The sequence below is a fragment of the Strigops habroptila genome, chromosome 3 (genome assembly GCF_004027225.2).
Source record: "Strigops habroptila isolate Jane chromosome 3, bStrHab1.2.pri, whole genome shotgun sequence".
Lineage (NCBI taxonomy): Eukaryota > Metazoa > Chordata > Aves > Psittaciformes > Psittacidae > Strigops > Strigops habroptila.
The window spans coordinates 77,424,399-77,452,085 of record NC_044279.2 but is presented as its reverse complement, the minus strand read 5'-3'; the positions used below and the strand labels follow the sequence as shown (position 1 = coordinate 77,452,085).

Here is a 27,687-nt window from a genome sequence, read left to right as displayed (position 1 = left end):
GCAGCAGCCACAGGCAGGTGGGCAGGGAGGCCCCATCAAAAGCCTCTGCTAAACCCCCCACCACCACCATGCTCACCCCACCGTGGTTTCCCTCTCCCAGGGGGCAGTTAGGGATGGGCCAAGATGGCACATCTCACACCCACTTTGACACAGACCCTCCCTTCTCCCACCTGTGTTCCATTGCTGCTCCACAGCCCTTTCTTCCCTCTCTGGTTAAAGGCTCTGTTTCCCTCTTTAGAAGGGGAAAAAAAGAGGAAGATTGTGTTAATTACTCCCAGTCTCTACCCCATGCTCTCTAGACAGCTTGCCAACATTTATTCTTTTGGGTCATGAAAAGCAGGAACTATTTTGGCACGACAAGCTCTCGCCTGGAAGCTTGAGGGAGCATGGCCAAGGCAGCCATTTTGTGGCCAAGGCTGTGTCTGGGGCAGCCACCATTTCCCTGCAGGGTTTGACAAGGAGGCACTGGCCCTGCGGTGCACTGACCACATGTCCTCACCTGCACACAGCTCACAGGGACCTGCTCCAGATTTAACCCTGGTTTTCCTCGCTGTTGCCATACTGACCTTTCTGTTTTTTCTCCTCGACTTTGATGGCCTGTCTGGAGAGAGGAATGTTACTTTTTTGCCCTAAAATGGGAAATGACATCCCTTGCTTTAAGTTATCTAATGTCATATTCAGCCCTTACGCAGAACTGGCAAATCAACAGCAGCGAGTGCACAGAAAAATGCTATTGCATCCCTCAAAAGAATTAAAAACCCAAACCCAAAACACCCCAAACCACTGCTGACTTATACTGATGCACTTAGAGCTCTCTTCTCCTCCTGTAAGCTGGTATTTTGGTGGCTCAGAAAGCAATAAACAAACCTTTGGCCTCTTCCTCAAGTTTAATTCACAGGGCTTTAAGATACAGATTGTAGATTGTGTTTACAGTAGGACTGCTAAAAAAATTAAAAATTCAAACTGTGCACCATGGCCTCTGCAGTTCTGGGTTCAAAACCAAGGAATGACGACACTCAAAAAGGTCTCTTGCTCCCTCAAGAGGCACCATCATGCCTTTTGGGCTTTTTTTTTCCACCTCTTTCTACTCTTCCTGTCCTGACTTTCTCAAGGGTACCAGGGCCCAGACCAGGGAGCACAGCACTGATGTCCTATGAGGGCAGCCAATTTCCTGACGCATGTGACCTGCACACATCATCTCAGACTGCAACTCGCCACCTCCAGCCACAGCCAGGAACCCAAACTGCCCCTTTGTGCTCTGGCAGCCTCCTTCCCCCTTGGGAGCTCCTGCTCAGAAAGCTGCCTCCAAAGCCGGGCACACACAGCCTGCCTGGTCACGCTCCTCAGTGCGCCTGTGGCCTTTCTGGAGTCTGGTTCCCAGCGATTAAAATTACAAATCTGGGGGAAATTTTCCTGCACACCAGGAAAGCAGAGTCGTGCTGTTGCAGGGTAGTCTGCCTCAAAAACGGAAGGCCCTTGTAGGCTCCTGCTTCCCTTTGCCAGGACCTTCCCCAAAGAGCCACGAAAGGTGAAGCACAGGCTGCTGTGGGCAGCTGGGGGATGCTCCAGGATCAGTCTGTGACCTCCTCCTGCTTTATGCTGCTGACGGGAACGGGAAGCTCTGCAGTTTCAAACTCTGCTATCGAGGGGTCGATGGTTTCTTCTTTCACCTGCACAGCAATGACTAGCAAGAAACAGAGGGGAAAATAAGTGAGTAAAATGAGCCCGTTCTGCCTCGCTCTACCTGCAGCCCCCCAGAACCCGATCTGTTCATGCAGATGCTCAAAACGCCCCAGGATTCCAGCCCGCTTGAGGGTTTCTTACTACAGGCAGCCCTGTCTTGCCAGCGCATAGCTATCATAATCACAGCAGCAATCAGGATGAGACTAAACCCTGGCAGCATTCAGCTGCCTGCTCCCAACAACTTCTCCTAGGGCTAAGGGAGGGAAAAACAGTGTGGGGACCATTCTCTACCTGCCTGGGTCCACACAGGGGAAATGAAACCTCTGTGAGCAACAGAAACCTTCATGAGGCTCCATCCCCATGTGTGCAAAGTGCCTCACCCAGCCCTCTTCCCCAACACCCCCACGAGGGTTGGCAGGAGACCCAGCTGCCAGATGCTTTTCTGGTCAGATCTCCTGATGGTCAGCACAACAGGCTGTGTTCACACACTGTGACAGCCCTTATGGGGACTGGGATGTGACAGCACACCTTTGACATGTCCATCTTGTCTCTCCTCCCAAACCGACCTCACACAACCAGACTGCTCAGTAGGGCAGCCAGGCCCTCAGTGGGCATCAGCAGTATCAAGATATCTAGCTGTACTGGTGCCACCAAACCTCCTCAGGAGGCAAACCTTCCCAGGGAAAGCAGGCAAGGCCTTTCTTCCACTCCCTGTCTCTGAGGGAGCAAAGGAGGACTCCTTTCCCTGCCTGGGGCACCCATGCCTACATGGCCAAGAGGCAGCGCAGGCCTTGGGAGGGCTGGTGGCATGCAGGGTGTATGCGAGAGAGCTGCGTGCGGCTGCTGCGTAGAGTAACTCACTCCCTTACTCTCATCAGGTGATGGCTCTGGCAAAGCCTTGCTGGCAGCTTTTGCTTCTCGTTTCGCTTTTGTGGCAGAAGGCTTCTTGACAGTCTGCTTGATGTTGCGGGTTTTGACAGGTAACTTTTTTCCTTAACAAAGAGATAACAGAGCATGGGAAAAAGCGTGTTTCTTCTTCCCTGGAAAATCAGCAACCCTGCTCCACTGAGAAACCACAGGCCAGGGACCAGCACAACTGACCAGCAAGCTACCAACTTGGTCATTAGCTGCCAACTGGTTACTCCACAAGAAAGGGCCTACTGGAGAAAAACTCTATAGTTATCATCTCAAAATATGCTCCTCCATGTTCTCCTTCATTAAAGGCACTTCAGCATGTGCTTAACTTCCGAGGAGTGGGTCCTGTTGGAATCAGTCTGGAGTCAGCTTTGCTTACCTGTCTGGGTCTAGTCCTAGGCAATGGGCATGTTGACTGCAAGGCATGGACATTGTAGCATTAATACTTTCATTTTTAGCTGACGTTTTTATTTAGGTTGAATGTCTTTAAATTCTTTATACGCCCTTTCCTCTCCACCCCCCAGGAAGGAATTTCTTGTTTGTCTACCCATGATTTGCCACAGCTACTGCAACAATGATGACAACAACAACAAGATGAAAGAGTAACATGGTGCAGCCCCACTACTGGCCTCTTCAGCCATCTTAAGGCCTTCTTTCCCTCAGCACAAAGCAGGCAAGACTGCTCTCCAGCTACCCTTCAGCTGCAGCAATCTCCCTCTGACCACAGACACAGTAGGGAAAGCAGCACAACCTCACGCCTGGAAGCAAGCGCCATCTATACCTTGGCCAACAGAAAGTAGACTGCAAAACAGATCCTTCCCGCACACAGAGCTCTCTGCTCTTTTAGGTAATAGGGCAGTTAAGAAGGATGAAGCTGTGTTGTCAAACCCACAGCTGAGTGAGGACATCCACAGCAAGACAAGGCCTCTCTCTCCTGCTCTGACAGGACATGGACAGGGTTCCTCTAACTGGGCCCAGCCTGCGAGCGAGCGGGAGGGCACTAATCAAACATCACTCACTCTTCTTTCCATAGGGTTTCTTCTTCTTCTTGGGCACCTCCTTGGCCTTCGCTGGAGTTGTGGGCTCTGTCATGGAGACGAGAGGGAAACGAAAGCCAAGTCCCATAACCAGTAGGTAACTGGGATGATGTGACATAAGCGAGAAACAAGATACACCCGTCCCCCCGAGCCAACGCCCTCTTCCCAAGACAAGCAGCTGAGGAGGAAGCATGGCTCTAGCGTAGTTGCTGTCTGTGCCTCCAGGCGAGGGCCCAGGAGCAGGCTGGAACAGCACAGGGGAGAGAGGCCCGGTAGAGGTTTGGCAGGGGCAGTAAAGAACCAAGGTTTGTAGCTTGGGACAAGAAGGAAAACAATTGCAAAGGCGAGGCAGTGGCCTCCTTGTGAGAAGGGAAGGAATAAACTCTTGAGAGGGATGCTCTTACCTTTTAACAGACAGAGCCAGAGAATTGATGAGAAAAGGGAGCGGGGGCCAAGCTCCCCCTGCTATCTGGCTGAGGTTGTAGGTAGGCTTAGTAAAAGGGAGCTGTGCAGGGATAGGACCACCTGGAACTCTACCCAACTTCATCAGGAGCAATACTCTGTTGGTGTGGAGGTGGGGAAACAGAGGGAAAACAGAGCCAACCTCAAATCTCAAGCTGTTTTCTCCCCGCCACTCTGCCAGCTGCTCGAAGGTGTGGCAGCAAGAGGAAGACTTATGGTAGCCAGCATAAATCAAGGAGGCCATTTTCTCCTCCCTACAAGGCCCAAAAAAAGGAGGAGCCACTCACTGAGAAGGAAGAGGGAAACCTTTGCCTCTAGCCTTAGAAACCACAGTAAAATCTTCCCTCACCTGGAACAACAGGTGGTTGAAGCTGGTAGCCTGTCAGCTCGCACCACCCCACAGGATAAATGTCTGGAGACTCGCAGTCCACCCACTGGTCGTACTCGTTGTCCCAGCCATCAAAATGGATGCTAAGGAGACGGTGGACCACACGCTTCACCGTGGCTACGCAGATGAGCCGGGGCTCCATCAGGTCCACTGCTTCCACCTTCATGCCTGCCTTGAAGCCGTGGTTTGGGCAGTCCTGGTGGCAGAAAACATGAATAAAGAAAACTCAAGGCCACTGCACCCAGTCCGAACCCACATTTGACCACCAGCACCCTAGAACAGGCTTGCCTCCAACTTAAAGCAAGCACAGAGAGAACAAGTCTACAGTGGCACAACAGAACCAACCAGTGGCATACCAGAAGGGGGCACACATGAACAGAGCCAAGGCCAGCTGTGTCCTTAGTGAGTCTCTGCCCAGCCTTTAGAACCAAGATCCCGACCTAGGGGGAGCAGCAGGCAGCTGTTAAGGGGCACTGGACCAAACCCATCAGCCTGATAGCCCTGGGAGATCAGAAAGACCAGCACAGGCCCAGGTGCTGCAGCAGTTTTGCTGGTGCAAAGCAGACACCTCCCCTCTTCCCCCCTCCATATCCACAAGAAGTAAGCAGTGCAGAACGCACTAGGAGCCTGGAGCTCCTGGAAGCACTAAAGAATTTCAGGTCACACTCAGAGTGACCAAGACACCATTATATCCACAAAGGCATGACACTGCTTATCCCAAACAGGGCTTCTCTGCTCAGCACCGGTAAGGCCACAGCTGGAGCGCTGTGTTAAGCTCTGGCTCCCCAGTTCAAGAGAGACATGGACATACTGGAGAGAGTCCCACAATGGGTCATGGAGATGATGAGGGCACTGGCTCATCTTTTATATGAGGGGAGACAGAGAGCTGGGGGTGCTCAGCCTGGAGAAGAGAAGGCTCAGGGGGATCTTATCAATGTATATAAATGCCTGAAGGGAGTGCAAAGATGGAGCTAGGCTCCTCTCAGTAGTGCCCAGGGACACAACGGACACAAACTGAAAGACAGGAGGTTCCCTCTGAACACCAGGAAACACTCTGCACTGTGAGGCCAACTAAGCACTGGCACAGGCTGCTCAGAGAGGCTGCAGAATCTCCATCCATGGGGATATTCAAAAGCTATCTGGACATGGTGCTGGGCAACCCACTAGAGGTGACCCTGCTTGAGCAGGGGTGTTGGACAAGATGACCTCCAGAGGTTCCTTCCAACCTCAACTACTCTGTGACAGCCAGACCTCTTGTGCTCCTGCTTGCTGACTGCAAGCACCCCTACGCATCTCTTGTTCCCGGCAGCACTTACTGTGTTGAAGAGTCGTGCTGGAACAGGTCTTGATTTAGTCTTTTCCAGGTAACTTTCCCAGTTGAAGGTCCTTGCATCTTGCCCTGCAGCAGGAAGAAATGGTAAGCGAGGAAAAAGGCAATCACTGCAGAGACCAGCTGGGGGAAAAGGAAGAATAGGCAGGAAGAAGGCATAGCAACTGACTGCAAAAGCAGTTTCATGAACCAGCACATACAGACTCATCCTGATCTTGGACATAAATCTAGTGCACAGGTTCCATGGCAGTCCAGCATCCCCCTCCAGTGGGCAAATACAGAACAGTGCAAGCTGCAACTCCGAGCATCCATGTCAGTCATACATCCAGACAACAGAGAAAGGTGAGGAGAAGCAGCAGGCAGGAAGCACGTTCCAAGCGCACCACTAAGACCAGTCTTTCTCCCACGAGCAGATGTATCAAAGGAGGACAGAACAGCACTGCACAAAAGTGGTGCAACACAGAAATTCAGAGCCAGCCTTTTCAGATATGGCCAGAGAAGGCAACGAAAGTACTCCTAGAGTGATTGCCTCTCAGGATTCTGCAGAAATACTGGTCTCAGATGTATTCCTACAAGAAGAATAGAGGTGACTCCTGCCACTTTTAAGTACTGAGCCATGCAGCAATGGCTCTACTTACCCCTTCCCACCCTCCTTGTCCTTTAAACCTTTGATTCTGTTCAGTTTGGGGATCTTACACCTCTCCTGCTGATCTGCCACGAGCTATCCACCATGCCATTAATGCCCTCTGGAGATGATACTTCCTTCCACAAAGGAAGACTTGGCATATGGGCAGAGCTCAAATGGACTGGATCTCTGAACCAACCCTATCTTCCTGAAAAGAGGCAGATTGGGACCTTTTGATTTTGACTCATCTGAAGCTGACCGTGCAGGTTCGTACCACAGGGCAGAGTCCAAATCTCACCTTTTGGAGGGGTCAGAGTGATGTTGTTCTTCTGACAGAAATTGACGGGGAAGATGGCATGTGAGGAGGCATGATAGCAGAACCAGTCAGAGCCATCAGCAGACGTGGCTCCATCAATGCTGATCATGAGATACCCGTCCAAGAGGACCTGAGATGGGAGTGAAGAGCATGAGTGTAGAGCTTCACTTGCTCTAAAGCCTCTCCTCTCAAAGGATCCCCCGAGGAGTCCCCACAGATGTACCACAATTGCCACTAGATAGTAAAATGCAATGTTATATGCTCCAGGGCATGCAGTAGCTTCTCCTTATATGTCAGTCAACACAAGCTAGTCCTCAAAGCAGCAGCAATTTCTGCAGGACTGGGACTAAGGCTAAGAGCCTAGTGAAAAGGATTTAGTCAAGAATGGTCACAAACTCTGTTCTCCCTCAGAAACAGGCTTTATTGGCAGCCCAGAGACCCACCACACCAGCCAGGTCATGACTTCGTTACTAGGCAGAAAAGCACAACCTTCAAACTTGCTACTTCCTACAGCAACAAGACTTGTCCCATCCCATCACTTCCTGGTAACTGGTTCCTACCAAATGTGATAGGTATGTCTGCCCCAACCTCTTCACACTTCCAGGCAATAGCTGAAGGGAACATTTTATAGACACAAAGAGCTCTCCTAGTATCTCCCTGCCAAACCTCAGGCATCAAAGCTGTCTGCTTGGGTTCTACAAGGGCAAACAGATTCTGGAGGGAGCAAGAAAAACCCAAGTTGATGCTATACTTTCAGGACATGCAATGCACCTCGCCGAGGAAACCTGGCCAAGCAATTTACTTCCCAACACTAGCAGAGGAATAGTGCTCACTACCACCTCATCAAGAGAGACTGCAGGAGACACATCCATCCTCAGCTTCCTGTATCAGTGAATGCATGCCCACATGGATACACTCCGTTCCCCACAGAGAGGTTACCACACAACTCTTCTGCTCTCCTCAAGAGAGCACTAGAGGCCTCTCTTTATGCATTCCAAGAACTGGAGAACAAATCCTTCCTGCTGCATGCCCAAAGGTGAAGGAAGCGTGGCTGCCAGTCACACCCCTGGACAGTTAGCTTGCAGATCAAGCATGCTCATCTTCATGCTGTCCACTTAGATACACATGGACAACAGCTGGTCTCATCAGCTCCTCATACCTCTGAGGTAACACCCTAATTCTTTCCACACAGCACCTGCCTGCCTATCTTGACAGCCCCTTCCTCTCCCTCATGCAAAATCCTACCCAATCTCACTCGTTTGCAAAATCCTGAGGAGAGGATGAGTTCACTCAAGTAAACAAAGTAAACACCCTTCTGCCCACTGAACTTACCTTGCAAACAGTGGCCACACAAATGTTACCCAGATTCAGAGGGTCAATGGCCTCCAGCTTCATGCCTTCCTCAAACCATCCACCTTCAGCATAGACAGCTCGTACCTAAGGGAGACTCTGGTATACCATGTGCTCTCAGGGGTATGGGACAGTCCCATCCCGACACCAAGTGCAAACAGATTAGAGCTTCTTTACTTGGCTCAACCCAAGCTGGGAGAGGAAAGAAGAAATATAAGAAATACAAAGAGGCAGGCAAACCAATGCTGTGTTTGAGTCAGCAACCTCCTGCCAAGGCTCTGGTCAGTCAGAGTGGCAGGCCCAGCACTCAGTTCCACAGCAAAGCAAGCCTCCTTCTCATCTCAGTCCTTACCACTATGATCCAGCTCCTTGTTGAACTGGTCACTCCCATGCAATCATCTCCCCTCTCCAACTCAAAGCTCCAAGCAGCTGCTTGCCCTTCAACTGAGCCCCTCAATCTGCCATTGTCTTCTAGTTCTTCCATCTTTCTATCTTGACCTGCCCCTGCCCAACCACAGCCTTGACACCCCAAACACCTTACTGCCCTATAGCTGCAAGAGACACAAATAAGCCGTTCTCAACAACCCACCCAGCAGCATATATACCCAAGGAAGGAAGCGATATCATTGCTTCTTTGCTGATTTGTCCTACCTTCTTAAACAGATAGGGGACAGCATCACAGTAAATCTTCCGGAAAGTGGGATGGTTTGCCATTTCACTGCGTTTTTCTTCTGTGAGGAATGGAAGAAACAGAGGTAAGAAACCCGCAGCAACTGCAGTAAGAAAACACATTGGTTATTAATTCCCTGGTGAGAGCTCAGCTACTATAAAAGACCTAGATCAGACACCATGAGAAGAGTAATAAGAACAGGTCAGTCCCTCTACACCTTCTAATAACATGGGCTGTGATGCAAGGCTTGCTCAAAAGCACATGGCTGAGCTTCCTGAGCACTACTGCTAACCCCTTTACATGCAGCTCTAATCACCAGGGAGCTGCAGCAAGGAAGAGAGATGGAACCAAAAGGATCAGGAGTCTGGAATCTTGTTCGGGGTTTTTTTTCTGCCAATCTAAGCTGATCAAAAACTCTTCTCTGTAAAGTCCAGAAAAACCCAACCTGATGGCATCCAGTCTTGCAGAAGCCAGCATGAATTTCCTCAAAAAGACTATAAACATCTCCGATGTTGCAAACTCTGCATTCTCACACTGTGGGGATAGACTACCTGCTTCAGGCAAGAAACCCTACAGGCCCCTTTTTCCTGACGTGTGGCAGCAGACCACTGGGCTTTTATCTATCCAGGCGGAAAAGCAGACGACACATGACTACATAGACTTTGTCTGTCAGGTCCTGAGGCAACTGCCTGGCTCCCAGTATGTCAAGACCTGTCAACAGCAGGATCCAGGCAGATCACAGCAAATCAGAAGATGCTTGTGGTGCTATGATCCCTACCTGCCTTCTTCATGCTGTGGCCCACTCTCCGTGACCAGCCCACAGGATGGATGAGGGGACTCCACATGTGGCACCAGAAGTCATCATCGCTGTCACCGTCCTCATAGAGGAGTCTCAGTCTGCCCCCGATCACCGTGTCCACCACTGCCATGCGCGTCCGGGACACGTGGTTCTTATCCACCACCTCCACCCGCATGCCTTGCCGGAACGGGTACTTCATGCTCTCTGCCATCTGGCAACAACCAACAGAGGAACTGAGATCAATCACACTTGGTGTTTTCCTTCTTCAAACACTTCAGAGAACAGCCTTCCCCTTAGACACTGCTGGACAACACCCTGCACTTCCCAAAGCCTCTGGGAAGGGATGCATGGGAGCAGCTTCATCAGGGAACAGGGAGCTGCCAAACCCACACACAGCAGCACAGTGGGGCACATGCACCTGTAAGTTTCCCCTGTTCTGTGGCCCCATAACAGCTACGCCCACCCTGGCCCAGCAGCCATGCTCAGCCAGCACCTTGTGTGAATGTCCTGAGTGGAAGAAACAGATGTCACTTCTTGACAACTCCAGCTGTCCGTGAACTGAGTGAGGAATCATGTGCCTTTTTCAGTCATGAAAAAACAATAAGGGCTTCAAGGCTGGAAGCAGTTAGAGGTGTAGCTTCCCAAGGGGCAACAGGATTTTCAGTTGACTTTTAAAAGAGGTCAGGTCCTTATTTTCACCTTTTTACTCTGATCAGAGGTTGAGCAACATGATGATCTATCTGCTCCAGTGCCAGAGTTACTCTGCAGACTGACCCAAAGGCGGAGGCACACAAGTCACTGGCTGCCTTCTAACCGATTGGTTTGAGACTTTCATTTTGCTGGTCCAGCCTGGCCCTACTCATCCAAAAATGGCCAGAAGTGCTTATGGCACACCTGACATTTTGGTACTGTGATCCCAGAATGCTGTGCAGCAACCAGGAAGTACAGCTCAAAACCGACTCACACACCCAAACCAGCCTACACCTGAATCTGAAATTTTTAACGTAAGATCTTTCCCTTCCACTTCCTGTTCATTAGAGGGGAGTTGAGATGCAAACGGGAGAAAGAACCTGACAACATCTGTCTCCGTCTACCACTTCCCTTCCATGGCATGAGCTCTCAGCTACAAGCTGTGGCCCAGGACCAAGAAGCTATAAACATCTTCTCGACTTTCTGAGAAGCAACAAAGGAAACACCAACTCTATCAAGGTCTCTATCCCAGTGCCACCAATCACCTCACACACAGGAAAACCTACCACTTGTCTGCTGTCTCTGGGACCATCTTCCTTATCTATGGTTTCCAAAGCTGCCAGGGACAAAAGAGCCTCTTTTCCCTGACAAAGTCTAACCCCAGCACAGGTTCAAGAGCTATAAAGCTGCCAAGGCTGGTTTTTTACAGCTGCTTCCATGCACTCTGAGGGAGCCTGCAGCCCTCTCACTCCCCACAGGCTGCTGTGCTACCAATACTTAGAGCAAAGGTTTTTGACTCTCAGCACTGAAATGAGGCAGGGAAAGTTCAGGCTGGAGCTTCACTGGCCTTTCCTCTCAGCAAAAGGGTAAACCTCATCCCCAGTATTTCCCAGCAGACTACACAATAACAGCTTTTAAAGCCCATCCATGACCCAAAGGAGAAACAGTTGTACTGACAGAGCCTGGAGGCTGTATCGCTCCCCACAGCATCATGACAGGTATCTTAGGAGCATGGGGAAGCACTCACTGTCCCTGCCAGGCCCAGGTTTCAAGGAGTCACATAGGAGTTGCATGGATCAGAACCAGAAGAGACATGTTGCACACGTATCTCTTGGCTTCAGCTTCGTTTCCACGTGTAAAATGACATCCCCCACATTTACCTTGATGTGAAAATCCACTGGGATTGTCCTGGCTCCCACCAGTTTTTTCATGAGGTAACTTCTCCAGTCAGTGTATTTGGCATGGATACCTACATATGCACAGGGAAAAAGCACATCTTTATGATCAAAGGACTTACAGCATCACACTACACCTTTCTTCCTCTCCGAGAGCCCATTTGCCTTAAAATGGCCTTCTTCAGATGCAGATGCTGTACCTGCCCTCAGTTCTGCCAGCCTGCCCCCACAACTGGCTGCAAGGGATGACCATTACAGACTCAACCGGGCCAAGCAGCCACCCAACTTGACTGATCTAGATGTGGAAGTGATATTAGAGCAAAAACACATGAGCCACACCAAGCAAATCTCAGCTTGACAGAATTCTGCTAAACTGGCATCCCTCTCTGAACTGCCAGCTGAGCAGTGATTGGAGCCACTGCTCTCCCCAGAGACACTGCCCTAGATGTAGGACCAAAAAGTTCCCCCAAAGGTTAAGCCTAGCCACTGTCTGGGTCAGGAGGAGGAACAGCAGCTGCATTAGCTTCTGTCCATAGGTCTGACACCAGCTCTGCCTCCAGCACCCCCAGGGTCAACCACAGGGAGATGCAGAGGGAGCCGTTCAAGCAGTCTCCGGCTTCCCAAAGAACTAACTGTTCCTTGTAAGTCAGAGCACAAATGGAGCTGTGGTCCCACATACACTGGGAGGACCTGTCCCCCTGTTCTAGGCATAAACCAAGGCTCCTCCATAACCCCTCTCACCCCACACTCACTTTGTGGTGGTACCAGGATTTTGCTGTTGATGGCACACCAACCAATGGGGTGAATATCCACTGTGCCCAAATTGCACCAGAAGTCATGGCCAGCGTCATTCTCAAAGCCCTCATACCGCAGAAGGGCCCGGTACCCTGCCAAGACAGAGCAGACAACCACAGCAAGGCATTAGAGACCAGGAATTTCTCCTCTTCCTGTTGGGCACCAGAGGCTTAGTCCTGACTGAATGGCCTTCAGAGCTCCGCATGGGTTATCAGAGCTTCTCCAGCCATTCTGGAGGCAGAAACCACCCTTGCAAAGAGCCCAGCAACCAGAAGAGGAACCAGATGCTGTTTTCCTCCCACCCCCACACCGTGGTATTTCCTGCTCCAAAATCTCCCAGCAGTTGCAGAGCTCCAAAGAGCTGATGTTTTGCTTGACCAGCCACACTCAGCTCCCCAAAGGCTCCCTCAGAGGTCAGCCATCCCTAGCTGTCAGGAATTCCACTGGAGACATACCTACAGTCTGCATGACGGATGCAATCCAGTACACACGGCTGGGGAGCACAGCATCACTGTTCAGCACTTCCACTTTCATACCTTTCACCACATCATCCCACTGATCGAAGAGCGGCACCTGATGGAGGCAGCCACAAGAGACACGGACAGTTAGAGCAGGGCTCGCTCTAGCTTTCAGAGACATGTTTTAGGCAGCCACACTTTCACCTTAGGCACATGCATGTCTTACCCTTCCTGTATCTGCCAACAGCTTGAAATGCAAACAAACTGTCCCAAACATCTCACTGGGGCATTCACTGAGGATCCCAAAAGGCAGAAACTTGTATAGCAATGCTTAACTATTTCACTGCCAGCTATCCTATTAGCCCAAAGTAACTGCTGCCATTCCTCTATGGTATTAAAATCCCTAACCATCAATAAAACTGCCAAGTCTTCCTGACCTATCCTCTAGAAAAAGGACATTTTGTTAGTATTATCACAGATCACAACTCAAAAGGAACATAATAAGCGAGTCTTATTACATAGAAAGGCTGGGGCTGCTGTAATACCTAAGAACTGCCATTCTTCCATGTATGTGCCTCAGCTACTTGGTCCATAAGGACTGCAAAACCAGGGCCAGCCCCACATCAGCTGAGTTTCTCCCTGCACGCCACCCTGGGCTGTGCTTACCCACACAAATTGCAACCAGGAGCTGTCCCCAGCCAGCACTGGGCCATCACCACCAGCAGTGCTTCTATCAAGTCCCCCTTTGCTATCTCCCCCAAAACTCCTGGCCCCTTTATGGGACTCCCATTCTGAGCTATGAGAAGCCCCAACTTCTTTCCCTGCACCAGCTCCCCACGTCTCTCCCCAGCACTTGTCACAGGAGCACAGGGGAGCCCCATGCATACAACATGCCCCATGCACACTGCAATGCACAGCAAAGAACTCACATGTTTGAAGCAGCTGACAGGAGCTGCCTTGAAGCCATGCTCCTGCAGGTACTTTCCCCAGTCAAAGCCCAGGACGAGTGCTACAAGCAGACATGAGAGCAGAAAATCAAGTGAGATTATAGAAAAGACACAGAGCACCCTGTTACCTCTGGACTTCAGCTTGCAGCCACATTGTGGCATGTGCTAGGACAGATCCCTCTGCCCCAGCACACAGGGACTCTGCATTCCACTGCATTTTCCCTGGTGGGAAACTAGATCCTACAAGTGCACAGGGACCAGTCCCCCACAGAAGGCACACTATATTATTAATTGATCCTTGCTGTTACTTTCTTTTGGCAAAGGGGGGGCAGGAGGGGCAAGAAAAGGGGTCAAATCCAGCCCACGGCTCAAGCACTCCGGGTAAGAGTGGAGAATGCATCTGGTTAGTGCTATACCACTTAGCGGCTTTGTTTCTCAGCAGCAACACTGCAGGGTCATATCAGCACCACATGCTTCCCCAGAGGGTGCTGGGAAAAATCAGAGTGAAGCACTGAGATATTCATTCTACAGCTGCTCCTGATCCAAGGCTACAGCTCTGCCCCAGCAGCAGCCTGCTGAGGGGTCAATCCCTGCTGCCACCTCCTGGGGCTCACTTTTACTCTAATACAGCAGCTTGCTACTACTTCAGCTGCAGCAACTGGTTGTTCCTCACGTTGATCCATGAGCGATTCAGGTTAAATACACCTTCCCACATGGAGTGGGACAGCAAAGGGCTGGGAGCAGCAGGACACCTTCAAGTCAGCTTTGCCAGTAGAAGACAGCATCTCGTGGGACTATGACTACAGAGTTTGCACTCCGTATCAGGTCGCACGAGGAGTAAGGAGGAGGCTGCAAGAGTGGATGGGCAGGAACCTGTACTTGCAGGGAAAGGGAGAGAGACTTGTCCTGTGTCTCGCCAACCCGTGTTAGAGCGACCCACACACACCATTTCAGTACAAGGCAGCATAGCAGAGGGGAGGAAGAGGACTGTAGAGCTTACAGCTCTCCAGATGTCCCCTTTTCTTCAGCTCCAGCAAGCTGCACCTCCTCACTGTCCCTACACTCACCGTCCTGGCCTGTCAGTGTCCCATCAGCCAGCTGCCCTGTGCCCTGCGAATGGAGGAAGGCCCCAATCTTGGCCGACCAGGCTGCCTTATGCAGAACTTTAGCTTTCTTTGTTGGTGGCTTCCCCTGCAAAAGAAAGCAAATGAGGAACATTAGTGGCACAGGAGAAGAAGCCAGTCACTGCAACTGGCCAGCAGGGCGTGCATCTCTCCCTTGGGGTGATTTTCGGGTTACTACAATTTTTACTAATGCTCACAGGAACAAGAAGAAACAGCAGGTAAAATAAATCAACGTGTTCTTGCTCAGCTTCTAGGGACCACCACCCTTCAGCTGGCATGTATTCTCTGGGGACTTCAGGCAGGAAGAACAAGCCACTGGTAATGGCAGTCTGATCTTTAACTAGAGAGCAACCACCAGCCCCTGTGTACAGGCACATCCTACTCCATCCTCAGGGAATAAGGAAGGGCTTTGACTCACCTGCAGTCTAGCCAGGATGCTGGCCTTCTTGGAGTTTGAGGAGTAGCTTCTGGAGCAGGAGACGCTGCAGAAACGTTTGGTCTTGGAGAAAAAAGCCTCCCTGGTGCCCACAATCCCACACATCTCACACACAGCTGAGAGAAGGAAGGCACAAAAACATGAGCAGTTGGCAGGGTTGATGCACCACAAGGACAGAGCTGAGCCCAGGTAATCCTCATCACACACAGCAGATCCCCCACACAGCCCAGGAACTGCAGTGTCAATCCAGTGCTGCTCCCAAAGCATATTCACACATACCCTTCAGCTCCCCCAGCCCTTGTTCTTTCCATCACACCCGTGTTATAGGTAGAACAGGCAGTGCAGTACCTGGCTCAGAGCCGCTGTCGTCTGGGAGCCGGCCTGCGGATGGCTGGTGCACAGGAGAGGTCGGAAGCTCTCCAGCTTCCCGGTCTGCCACCTCATCATCACTAGACTCATCCAGACAGGAGCTGCTCTCGCTGCCCATGCTGCTGTTGTAGCCCCGGATGCTGTCATAACCCCCAAAGATGTCCAAGTCGTCATCCTCCTCATCATCATCACCCTCCTCCTCTGTCCGCTCCAAAGATGAAGTTTTGTGGCAGAAGGTAGACATCAACTGAAGAAAAAGAAAAAAAAGAGTCAGTGTGCTTTAAAATAGACATTTTACACCACATCCCAAAGTAAACCTGCCTTCCTTGCCGGGGGGGACCATGGAGAAGCCTCAGGGTGAGCAAGAAGTCCACGTAACAACCCCAAAGGCAGGAGTCTGAATGCCCGGCACCACCTGCTGACCGGTGCCCTGCTCATCCCTGAGCAGTGATTGGTCCTTTCCAGCCAACTGCTCCTGTTTATATACTAGGCATGATATGCTGTGGTATGGAATAACCCTTTGGCTGGTTTGGGTCAGGTTCCTGTCTCTGCTCCCTCCCGGCTTCTTGTGCCCCTCCTCACTGGCAGAGCATGAGAGACTGAAAAGTCCTTGATCGGGGTAAGTGCTACTGAGCAACAAGTAAAACATCAGTGTGTTATCAGCATTGTTCTCAGTCTAAAGTCGAAACACAGCACTGCACCAGCTACTAGGAAGAAAATTAACTCTATCCCAGCTGAAACCAGGACACTCTCCCAACACAGGTGCACAGCACAGCAGTGCAGACACCATCCACACTAAAGTCACTATAAACTTCCCGTGCAGAGAGCGGAACCGCACCCTCTGGCCACCATAGCTCACAAGACCAGTACAGGCTGGATGTCAGCAGGACACACTCAGCTCTGGGGACAGGTCGTGTTCTCTGGAAGCTGCAGTCCATAGCTGACCTCAGTTCAGAAGCTGCATCAGCAGGAAGGCAGAACAATGTTTAAGATTTTTTGCCTACAACCAGATGTCTCCATGACTATACATCTTCCCTAACTCTTCATACTTGCTGTTGCAGCAAGAGAGCAGAGAGGCAGCGACTGAAGAAAGCAGAGAAATCCAGTGTCTGTTTCTCAGACTAGAAGAATCTTGAACTAGGCTCCAACTAAGGGCAAAAAGAACTGGGAAAAGGTGTCAGCAACTCACGAAAGAGCAGCAAGAAGTCAGCATCAGCACAGGGAGTGACAGAACAAAAAGGTAGATTGGAACAGCCACACGAGGCACCAGGATATAATTGTTTACCTAAGTGTGCAACAACAAAAGATGAGCAACAAGTCCATCACCTTCCAACGCTAAATTCCCACTGATCCCTGGCTCCCGTGCATTATTACAGACACACAAACAGGAAGATCAGACTTCACTCACTGCTGCCTCCCAACATCCTCCCTGGCTTTCACACAAAACAGACCCAAGACACCCAAGTTGTTCCCTTAAGACAGAGTTGCCCTCCTGCAGAGCCAGTCCTCAGGCAGCATTCCTGATGTCTGAACACCTCAGACAAAAAGGCACATCCATCTCTGGGGGTGCTCCTTCCTTCAGCTCGTAGGAAGTGAGTATCTTCAGGTTATCACTCTTCCAGTAACGCAACCGAAGCTTGCGGGCACGTTAAAGCTCCCAGGCTGACAAGCAAGGACAGCACCACCCGCAACCACCACCCAGAGGAGAGTGGGCCCAGGGGCCCACCCCGCGCGGGGCAGCACCATCCCCGGGCCCCGGCAGCGCGGAGGGGCGGGAGGGCGCCTCACGGCGCGGCCGGCAGGAGGCGGCCCGGCGGCCGTTACCCCAGTGCCACAGCGCGGCCGACACCCCGCTAACACGGCCTGGGCCTGGCGCCCTCCCGCAGGGCGCCGGGCGGCCCGGGACGGTGCCCCAACGCTTTCCGCAGCACCATGCGGACACCCGGAGCCGCCGGCACCGCTCCGGCGCGGTGCCCGCCCGGTTCCGGCCGCGGCCCGCCGCCGCCGCCGCTCACCTCGCCCTGCTCCTGCTCCATGGCTCCCGGGACGCCGCCAGCCCGCCGCACGCGCGCGGAGTGCGTTCCCCCCGCCAGCGGCGCATCTCACTGGCGGCAGCCGGGAAAAGAAAGCCAATCAGCAAAGAGCTTGTTCTGGCCGCGGGGCACGACGGGCACTGTAGTTCTTTCCCCGCGGCGGCGGCGGCGGCGAAGGGCGGCGATGGCGGCCCCAGGCAGGGGCGGGGAGAGGGCGGGCACGGCCTCGTCCGCTCCCAGCGCTCTGCGTTGTGTTTAGCTCGCTGAGGCACAGACCCTTATGTAAACAGCGCCACCAAGAATAATGATGATGATAATAAAAAACAATAAACGCCCAAACTTCCGCCCGACAAACTGGTTTGATGCCCGGTAGCCCTCAGCACGTGGGTGTGAGTGTAGCGGCCCTGAACAGCGGGAGTTGTGCATCTTCAGTGTCAGGGAGGAGGAACGCGGTTTCCTGAACGCCGTGGTAGGTGGGTAAGGATTCGGGTTCGGGCGGGAGGAATGCTTTTGGCATGGCAGATACTTAATGTCACCCTGTTCCACACCGACAGCAGCAGCGTGGCACCCAGGCTGGGGAACTGCCGCTGGGTGCTGGTGGGAGCTGCCAGCCAAGCAGGGAGAACTGAGGATGGAGACCGGCCCTTCGCTCTCACCCGGCCCTGCTGTGTCTGAGACTCACACGGTGAATAACCCCCCTGAGTTAATGCTGCTGCTCCCCGTGTCTCAGAGCTTTCATGCAGAAATAGATGTTCTATTTGGCGAGGACAGTATGACCTTACACAAAAGAGGTCTTGAAGTGCTTACTGTGCTATGCGATTGGGTTTAGAATTTTTGTGCATTTAGAGCATAGTTTCTTCATAGTACAAATGCTTCTCTCTGGGAGGGTTTTTTTTGTCCCCATGGAAAAGCAATGAGGTCGTAATGATGCTGGTGGCAACATCCCTCATCCCAGCTTGTTGCCAAGAGTCAAGTGTCTCACTGTACGCCTCTGGCATTGATTCTCTTTCACCCAAAAGGTAAGTCTCCTGGAGTTAGTTCTGTTTCCCATTTTACCTTTTATTTTCTTATCACCTTCATTGTGTCAGCATTGTAAAAAGAAAAAAGAAAAGCCTGTACTATATAGACTTCGTAGTTAAACAAGTAACGTGTGAAGCACATGCACAGTTCCCCTCTGGTGCATATAGCACAGCCTTGGCTGGAGGGGAAAGTAAGGCAGCATGGCAAAGGTTCTTTCAAAGGCTTACCCATGTCACAGATACACATGGATCACATTGCTCCTCCAGACGACCGAAGGGCTCTTCTGGAAGGTGGTGGCCTGTCAATCAAATGCAAAGGACTGTCCCCATCAGCATGAACCACACTGAGTATGTTCCTCCAGCACTGTTAAGACACAGAAAATTGCTTTTTAAAGTATTTAAATAATGTAGTTGATAATAAAACACATTATAAAGGCTGTTGTTCCCTTACAAATACTGCCAGACAGTGCACAGCATGACAGACAAGAAAGCTTCCCAGCAAAGATACAGGTACAGAACTATAGGTTCATTAATTCTTTCTCTGGCAATAATCTTCCATGTAACCCATGATGAGCTATTGCTGGTGTGCATCCCCACTCTGCTCCCTTAGGTCAAAGACAGGCTGGCTCAAGGCTCCTAGAAACCTCAAGCAAAAACAACCTTCGTGTTGCCACAGAAGAGGCAAAAAGTCAGTCCCCATGCCATGGCTGTTCATTTGTCCCTGCTGTTCTGAACAAACCTTTTCAATAAATAATATTTAAATAATTTCATTTTAATTTGAATCAAATTCAGATTGATTAAGGAATACTTATTCTCTTTATGAATAAGCATTCATACTTATATGAATTTAAGTATGAAAAAGCTTTGTTATGTAACATTAATCGTAATATCTTTGCAAAGCCAGCTCCTTTGTTTAGGGCTGTAACAGCAGTGACAATCTTAAGAAACCAACCCCAGACCCAACAGGCATCCTAGTTAAGGGCACAGATACTAAGTTAGCCTGTTCTTTCTTGCTATTTTACTACCATATTACACCTGACAGTATACCATATAATCACAGAATGGTTTGGGTTGGAAGGGACCTTAAAAATCGTCCAGTTCCAACCCCCTGCCACAGGCAGGGACACCTTCCACCAGAGCAGGTTGCTCCAAGCCCCTGTGTCCCACCTGGCCTTGAACACTGCCAGGAATGAGGCAGTCACAGCTTCTCTGGGCAACTTGTGCCAGTGTCTCACCACCCTCATAGTGAAGAATGTCAACACTCTTGTTTTACAATAAAAAAGTAAACCAAAAATTATGTCCAGATTAAGAACCCCCACAACTATGCCCAGTTCCAAGGCTGTCCTGAAAAGGGGAGATAAAAGTTACCTGTCTGGGACATAAACATCAGTTTTAAGTACTTATCCCATCCCAGTGCTCCAAGAAATCTGGCTTTTGAGTGCTGAGCTGTGCTGCCTGTCTTACTCCGCTGCACGCATGGGAAGATGTGGGGTACCACCATGTCCTGCAAGGGGACCTACCCCAGCAGAAGGCTGAACGACTACTAAATCCATCTATAACAGAAGACAAGACGTTACAACATCCAGATGGCCTGGCACATAATACACACTTTATCAAGGTGGAAACCTCTTTACATTTGTTTTCCCAAGTCACAGTTAAAGGCTCTCTCTCACTGATTGTGGTGACACTGGGGAATTAGGCCCAGGGGAGAGGGAAAAGGCTTGAAAAGGTTAGGGTTGGAAAGGACCTTAAGATCATCTAGTTCCAACCCCCTGCCATGGGCAGGGACACTTCACACTAGACTGTGTCACCCAAGGCTCTGTCCAACCTGGACTTGAACACCGCCAGGGATGGAGCATTTACCACTTCTTTGGGCAACCTGTTCCAGTGCCTCACCACCCTCACAGGAAATAACTTCTTCCTTATATCTAACATGAACTTCCCCTGTTTAAGTTTGAACCCATTACCCCTTGTCCTATTGCTACAGTCCCTGACGAAGAGTCCCTCTCCAGCATCCTACCGGCTCAGACTGAGAAAGCAACGAGCGAACAGAAAAGCATCTGAGGTCTTTATTTTTAAACTTATGATTTTGGGGTTCTGCCTTCTGGCTGCTCTAACCCAGCCAGTGAACGTGGTTACAGACCCTGGCAGCACAGGTACTGTTAGAGCCAGGTCACACCTCAGGCCTGAGGCTGCCCTGGCTTTCAGTCAACAGGCCTGGTGAGGTATCTGTTGTGTGGCTCCCAAACCTCTGCTCACCAGGGAGACATTGTACTGGGAGCTCATTTCAGTGCCACACTCCAATCTTCACACCCAGTTGATGGAAAAAGGAGGAGGGATAAACCCTCAAAAATCATCCTGGAAATAAGCTTCTGATTGTAACTCCCCGCCCTATCCCAGTGCTGGAGGAAGATTTGCTTTAGAATAATAAATCTCGTTCTCCCCTTGATTCTGTGAAGTCAAGTGAATTGCGAGAGGAACAGCTATGAGCTTCTGTAATCAGAAACTAGCTGAGTCTAAGAGGGAAGGGAAATGCATGTCTCACTCTCCTGCCATATAATAACTTTTCAGGCGAGACACAGCACATCCACAGTCCAGGCGAGAAACAGCATGGATTACAGTAGGTGGACTAAAAAAAACATGTCCAAAATACCTGCCCTAAGGGTTTTCTTTAGTGAAACTGGAAGTTACCAACCTTCTGCCAGAACAGCAGAACACACCTGCACAGGAAGAACATGGGGTTCCCCGGCCACTGCTATCGCCCTTGCTGCAATCTCAAGAAAGCACAGGAAAAGCAAATGCACGAAGGACTTTCGGCTTAGGGACCTGAGGTTGCTATGAGCAGAAAAAGTGGCCCTGGCTTCCAGATCTGTGTTTGCAGACCCCAGTCCTGCCCCACAGCCCCCAGCCCTGTGGCCACTACCCCTGGAAGTAGTGCAGAGGGCTGAGCCTTGGTTGACCAAGCCTCATTCCCAGCCAAAATTTAACACCCAAGTCCTGCTTTCCAGCCCTTGGAGAGACTTTCTGTGTCAACCCAGGGATGCCCCTGCATCTCAGCCCTTGCTTCACTGGCCCCAGCATCCCATGCTGCTGCGACTTTTGCTCCACAGGGTATGCAGCCAAACCTGCATTCTTTCTCCATTTTAGAAAGGCTACAGCAGCGCTGTGGGGAAACAAAGACAATAAAGTGAAGAAAGAAACAAACCTAAGTGAGGACTCTTTGCTTTTCTGGGCAGCAGAAGCTATGCCCTTTCAACCAGAGGAGTAGGTTGGCAAACAGCTTGCTTCTTGTAATGCCCACTGTCACTACCTTCTAATTCCTACTATTGCCCATGGGGCCTGCAGGGGCATGAGGAGAAGCAAAACACCCACTGATACAGCTTGTGGTTGCATCCCTCATAGCTCCATGCTCCCAAGATGTACCAAAGCCTCACACCACCCAGCACACCAACAATAGTCTGAGTCATGCCAGCTTCACCAGGAGCTGTGGAGGGCTTCGAAGATGGCTGTGGCTGCTCCAACCTCCCTAAATCCACCACACTCCAACAGGGAGTTCAGACCGGCTCCATGGCTGATTGCCCATCGGCTACCCACAGCACCACTTACAGAACAGGTTTCCCTTTCGAACATCGCTGTGCATGGGATCCCTACTGGGGAGTTAAAATCAAGACCCTGTTCTAAGGAAGAGCAACTAAGGCAACTCAAGCAAGTCATCAAACCCTGTGTTTCTAAGTAAGTGAAGTGCCAGATCAAAGTTGGGCAGGCAAATGCCAGTGCATCCAACTTGCCTATAAGGCTGATGGAGCAGCTCAGTGGCTCTTCAACCACGATGCAGCAGCCATAGATGCTGCTGAAACCACTGCAGATGGAGCCCACTGTGTGTTCTCAAACTTTCAGGGAGTGGGCTAGGCTCGGTCTCAGGCTGGGATCTACAGCACACCGTCTGTTTTGACAAGTCAAGGGGGGAAATGGCTCCTTGTGCAAACTGGCAGTTACCCAAGGGTTGTGTTGTATGAAGGCAGCTGCTAAGAGGGTTTGCAACAACAAACGTTCCCAAAACAGGGTGACCTATGGCTGTTCTTCAAATAAAAGCTCATTTTAAGGGTAGGAGGCCTCTTCTAGCAGTCATTAGGAGCCATAGGATGCTGCTGACCACTGTTGTCTTTCAATACAGGCCCAGCACCAGACTCTGTAGAGTCTGGGCCAGAGTCTTGGTTGGGACTGGGAGCAGCACTATCAAGGACATGGTGTGTGTAAAAAGACCATCTTGGAAACAGGAGGTGGAGTTTCTTGCAGATGGACTGTGTATCTAACACTGGGAGAAGCACTGGAAAAGGAAGCAGAACCTTGAATGGCTGTCACTGTCACATCATGTACCTCACCCTTGTGGTGCTGCCACCGCTTATAAGAGGCCACAAGCTCTGCATTATGTGAGTAACTTGGGCCCTGTCAGGCTTTGCCTGGACTTGCCTTGGCCTGCCAGGAGCTGTGAGGTAGCTCGTTTCACTGTTACAACAATTGTCTAATGACCAGGTGACTGTTACCAACATTGCTTTAGGTTTTGCACAATTATCTGATGTGACACTTGCTATGTATGTATTATTGTAAATAACAGACAACAGGGAGAAGAATGTGTAACTGCTGGGTCCGGAGCGCAGCTCCCAGAGGGCAGCTGAGAGACGCAGGGGTGTACGCAGTGACTCCCATGATAATGGAGCTGGGAGCTGTGTCCAGTGAAACATCTCAATTGCCTGAGCCATGCAGCAGCACCACGCTGAAGTGGTGGGTGCTGGCAGTGACAGACTCCCTGCTGCAGGGCACAGAGGCCACCATCTGCCAACCTGCCTAAGGACATGTGCTCCTTGCCAGGTTCTAGATGTGGGATGTTATGGAGAGGCTGCCAAGGCTTGTCCAGCCCTCACACCGTTAATCCCCCACTGCTGCTCTTCCAGTGGGCACTGATGATGCTGCCAGAGGAGACCTGGAGCGTATCGCACGTGACTTCACAGCTCTGGATGCAATGGCCATGAGTACAGGGGCTGAGTGGCCTTCTGCTGGTGAGGGAGAACAGATGCAGCCTGCAGGTCAACAACTGTTTGTGCAGCCGGTGTCAATAGGGGTTCAGCTTTTATGACCGTAGGACCCTCTTCAGTAATCAAGGGCTGCTATGGAGAGATGGGATCCACCTAACCAAGGAAGCAAAAACATCTTTGCTAAGCTGAAAAAGGCTGCCCAAGCTGTGGAGAAGTGCTTTAAACTAGAGTCAACGTGTGAGAGACAGGAGAAGTGACAATCAAGTGAGAAAGTGATGGACTAGCTTGGCAAGCAAAGATTGCATTGTGATATGGACAGCAGCCTGGGGCCCAGCCTACACGTATGCGTGAAAACAAGGATGTTCTGGGAGGACAGCGTCCTGCAGAAATGTCTTAGCTTCCCCCTGAAATCAGCACAGCTGGATGCCTCTCTGAAGTTCCCTGCTTTCAGCAACCCCAGCTCCCTGGGACCAGGGGGAATGTCTGGAGCACTCTCAGTAAAGCAGAATCAGGTTAGAGAACATTTAAACAAACTAGACATGCTCAAGTCCATAGAACTTGATGGTTGCACACCCAAGTGCTGAGGGAGCTGGCTGATGTCAGTGCAAGGCTACTCTATTGTCTTTGGAAGGTCACGATGACTGGGGGAAGCTCCTGAGGAGTGGAAAATGAGACTCCTGTCTTGAAGGAAGAGAACCTGGGGAACTACAGGCCAGTCACCCTCACCTTAATTGTTGGGAAGATGACAGAGCGAACCTTCCCAGAAACCATTTCCAAACACACTAAGGACAAGAAGGTGAATGGGAGTAGTCATCATGGATTTATGAAGAGAAAGTCATGTTTAAGCAACCATTACTAGCTTGGTGAATGAGAAGAGAGCAGTGAATGTTGTTTATCTTGAATTAACCTAAGGCTTTTGACACCATGTCTGACAACTTCCTCAAAAATGGAGAAATATGGGCTAGATAAAGAGACAGCAAGGTAGATTGAAAGGTTGGGATCACTGGCACAAAGTCCAGTGGAGGCAAGTCACTAATGGTTGGTACTGGGAACAATACTGTTCCACACCATCTTCATTAGTGACCCGAATGATGGGGCAGAGTGCATCCTCAGGAAGTTCACAGATAGTGCAACACTGGGAGGAGTGGCTCCAAAAGGTTGTGGTGCCATCCAGAGGGACCTCAACAGGCCAAAGGAATGGGCTGACAGGAATTCCATGAAGTTCAACAAAGGGAACAACCCCATGCACCAGCACATGCTGGAAGACAGCTTGGCAGAAAAGGGCCTGGGGGGCCTGGTGGCAAGTTGAGTATGTCAAAAACACGCCCTGTGGCAAATGCAGCCAACAGCCTCCTCAGCTGCACTAGGAAGAGTGTTGCCAGCAAGTGGAAGAAGGGGATCCTTCCCCTCAGCACTGTTGGACACATCCGGAATGCTGTGTTCAGGTCTGGGCTCACCAGCCCAAGAGAGAGACATGGACATTAGTACACAGCCTATGTGCGCTAGCAAATGAGATAATGAGGGGCTGGAGCATCCATCAGATGAGAGGCTGGGAGTGCTGGGACTGTTCAAGCCTAGAGAAGAGAAAGCTCAGGGGAACCTTATTTGTGTGTAGAGATACCTGGTGCAGGGAGTACACAGAGAGGCTGCAGCACATCCATCTTGGAGATACTCATCTGGACATGGCCCCATGTAGCCTGCTTTAGGAGGCCCTGCTTTAAGCAGGGAGGTAGACTAGATGGTCTCCAGAGATGCCTGCCCTCCTCAGCCATTCCGTGCCTCTGCGGTAACAAGTGGCTCTGTGTAGAAGAGGTATCTATGATGCTGGAATTAAAAAAATAAACAAAAGAAAAAGCAGTGTAGACACAATCACAGGGCGATACTGCAGGCCCAGGGCTATACACAATTCACCATTGTCAAACCATCCGAGTAACTGGGAGCTGGATAAAACCAGTTTTAGGAGTAACAAAGAACAAGTATGCAACATATCTAAACCACTCCATAAGCAGTAAATTTGTCCATAATGTGGAACAATGAACCAGGAAAGAGCAAGGTATTTTTTACAAACAGATGACCCCAAGACGGAGGGAGAAACCATAAATAATATATTCCTCCCTGTAACAAACTCACCATAAGCCCTCCCTGCCTGCAACTTACAGCCATCGACCCTGGGACTCAAAGGGGCACTGGTAGGGGTAGACATCAGAGAGTTTACACCACTGAACTGCATGCTATTTGACTATAAGCATTAGCATTGATATCTTTCTGCTGGTCCAAGAGTGCAACAAATACATGGTAAGTGAAACAAGCTACTCTATCTTGGATGCACATGATTGGCAAGAGCACACAGCAGTGATACAGATGACATCTGGAGTTTGTCGCCATCCTGAAGTCCTACCCCATCCCCAGTCAGCCATAGTATTTCCTCAACTGGTAGGTTCTGGCTTTCCACTAGAATCAGGGAAAATAGAGGCAGAGAGATGTAAGAGAAAGAAACCCCATACAAACTCAAGACCATTGATCATCCACGCCACCTCGATAAAACATTTGAACTTAGCTCAGAGACAGCATCTACTGGGACAGAGCAGCTGTGCTGTCACATAAAATGCCTTGTGGCATCTTTTAAGCAAGTCACTATGCTGGCATTCAAAATTGGAAGATCTATGTCTCTTTGAATCAAAGCTGCTCTGCAAAACCTCGAGGCTTCCCCACTTCGGCATAAGCCAGATGCTCCCCTGCAGGCTGGGACAAATTCAACACATATTTTGTGTGCTAACGGAGACAGGCACAGGTAAAAGCAGTTTCCCAGGTTGGGATGCACTAAAAGCATACAAGTCAGAAAGCCAGGCATGCTTTACACCTCACTAACCAGTATAGGGTCAGGAGGAGTTTCATTTATACTCCATCCTGAGAAGTCCCCCCAAAGCTGAAAGTAAGACCAGGCTTTGCTTAGGTGGGGGGGAAGAGGAAAGCTTGCTAGGAGGGTTAAGGAAAACACAAACCTGAGCCATCCCAGGCATTCAACATGTGGTTTTGTGCTTCCTGCTCTCTCTCAGAGCAGGTCAGCTGCAGCCCCTCCCAAAGCAGACAAGGTAATCGTGGGCTTGGTGCAGAGCTGCTCTGCACCACGCAGGGGTGATCACCACAGGGATTATCCAAGGGAGAACACCAAAGCACAGGGCTGTTTCCCTCCAGCCTTCCAGGAACTTTCCACCATCTTGCTGAAGGCTTGTTACCAACCCCCTTTTTTATAAAAAGATTCATTGTCCTACTTGTGTTTATATCCAAACATCAGGCATTTTACTTCCTGTTTTCTTAACAGCCTCTAACATCCGTGCACATTGCAATACACCATTACTTTTGTTTGGCACTTGGCTGAGGCTCCCATCCATCCAGGTTGCCCCCACCATCATCTTCTACCAGCAGTTTCCCAAAGGCAGCTTGCTCCCATTATTTGTCTGGGATTTGTGGATACGCTGATGCTCACCACACAGCTGGTGCTACACAGATGATGTGCTTTAGTCACATACCTAGTCACATCTGGGTATTCCAGGTATGTAACACCCTGGTACAAGTGATTCCCAAGGCAGCCAGCACTGCACGTACAAACACACAGCAAGGCTGTACTGGGGGAAGTCCTCCATTGCCTGGCTGCATACATGGTGCCCAGCCAGTGCACAACGCGCACTTGGGATTAACTCCATGTGCATGCAGCGAGGGACAGTGCACAACTGGGCTTACTACACTGGCAATCCACAGCCAGACCATGATCGGGAAATACCCTACACACATCTGGCAGGTCACCAGATTCCACAGGGGGTGACGGGGCGCCCAGCACCTATGGGACATACGTATAAGCTTACCTCATGCTGACGCCTCGGTGCCAAAAGCTGTACAATATATTCCGAGTGAAACAGGATTTTTTAATATCACATATCCAAACAATAGTTCTCATTTCAAAATGCAAAACAGGTCCTTTGAAGATGAGCTGCTCCCGGGCTGGGTGAGCTGGTGTGGTACAGCTGCCTGGCAC

General features: G+C 50.6%; 1 protein-coding gene and 1 long non-coding RNA gene across 9 annotated transcripts; one reads left to right on the top strand and one right to left on the bottom strand.

The window, feature by feature from the left end:
* Positions 1 to 292: 292 nt before the first annotated feature.
* On the bottom strand, positions 293 to 27,593 carry L3MBTL2 (L3MBTL histone methyl-lysine binding protein 2). Of its 7 annotated transcripts, none has more exons than XM_030481107.1 (17): positions 27,518 to 27,593; positions 15,549 to 15,816; positions 15,183 to 15,316; positions 14,708 to 14,831; positions 13,623 to 13,702; positions 12,691 to 12,808; positions 12,193 to 12,327; positions 11,426 to 11,514; positions 9,555 to 9,786; positions 8,758 to 8,837; positions 8,089 to 8,193; positions 6,739 to 6,886; positions 5,802 to 5,884; positions 4,447 to 4,681; positions 3,618 to 3,683; positions 2,553 to 2,675; positions 293 to 1,684 (listed from the first exon to the last, which is right to left on the bottom strand). In XM_030481107.1, the coding sequence occupies exons 2-17, from the start codon at positions 15,811 to 15,813 to the stop codon at positions 1,572 to 1,574; spliced, it is 2,130 nt and encodes a 709-aa protein (XP_030336967.1). In that variant the 5' UTR covers positions 15,814 to 15,816; positions 27,518 to 27,593; the 3' UTR covers positions 293 to 1,571. The 7 variants fall into 7 exon arrangements, 6 of the variants coding, with proteins under 6 accessions (XP_030336967.1, XP_030336966.1, XP_030336965.1 ...); XM_030481106.1 differs by lacking the exon at positions 27,518 to 27,593 and adding an exon at positions 17,585 to 17,687; XM_030481105.1 differs by lacking the exon at positions 27,518 to 27,593 and adding an exon at positions 16,759 to 17,063.
* On the top strand, positions 17,851 to 19,383 carry LOC115605949. Of its 2 annotated transcripts, XR_003990766.1 has the most exons (5): positions 17,851 to 18,075; positions 18,157 to 18,287; positions 18,861 to 18,969; positions 19,085 to 19,131; positions 19,232 to 19,383. It is a non-coding gene; the product is annotated as an uncharacterized LOC115605949 (long non-coding RNA). The 2 variants fall into 2 exon arrangements; XR_003990765.1 differs by having other exon boundaries at positions 18,157 to 18,969; positions 19,232 to 19,332.
* Positions 27,594 to 27,687: the final 94 nt, after the last annotated feature.

What these genes read in the sequence shown, in the direction of transcription:
- L3MBTL2 (XM_030481105.1), bottom strand. Translation starts at nt 16,782, where the DNA reads ATGCTGACTTCTTGCTGCTCTTTC. An exon ending in TGACTTCTTGCTGCTCTTTC is followed by an intron (nt 15,817 to 16,758) that starts GTGAGTTGCTGA and finishes CTTTTTCTTCAG; the next exon opens with TTGATGTCTACCTTCTGCCA. An exon ending in TCAACCACCTGTTGTTCCAG is followed by an intron (nt 3,684 to 4,446) that starts GTGAGGGAAGAT and finishes TCTCCATGACAG; the next exon opens with AGCCCACAACTCCAGCGAAG.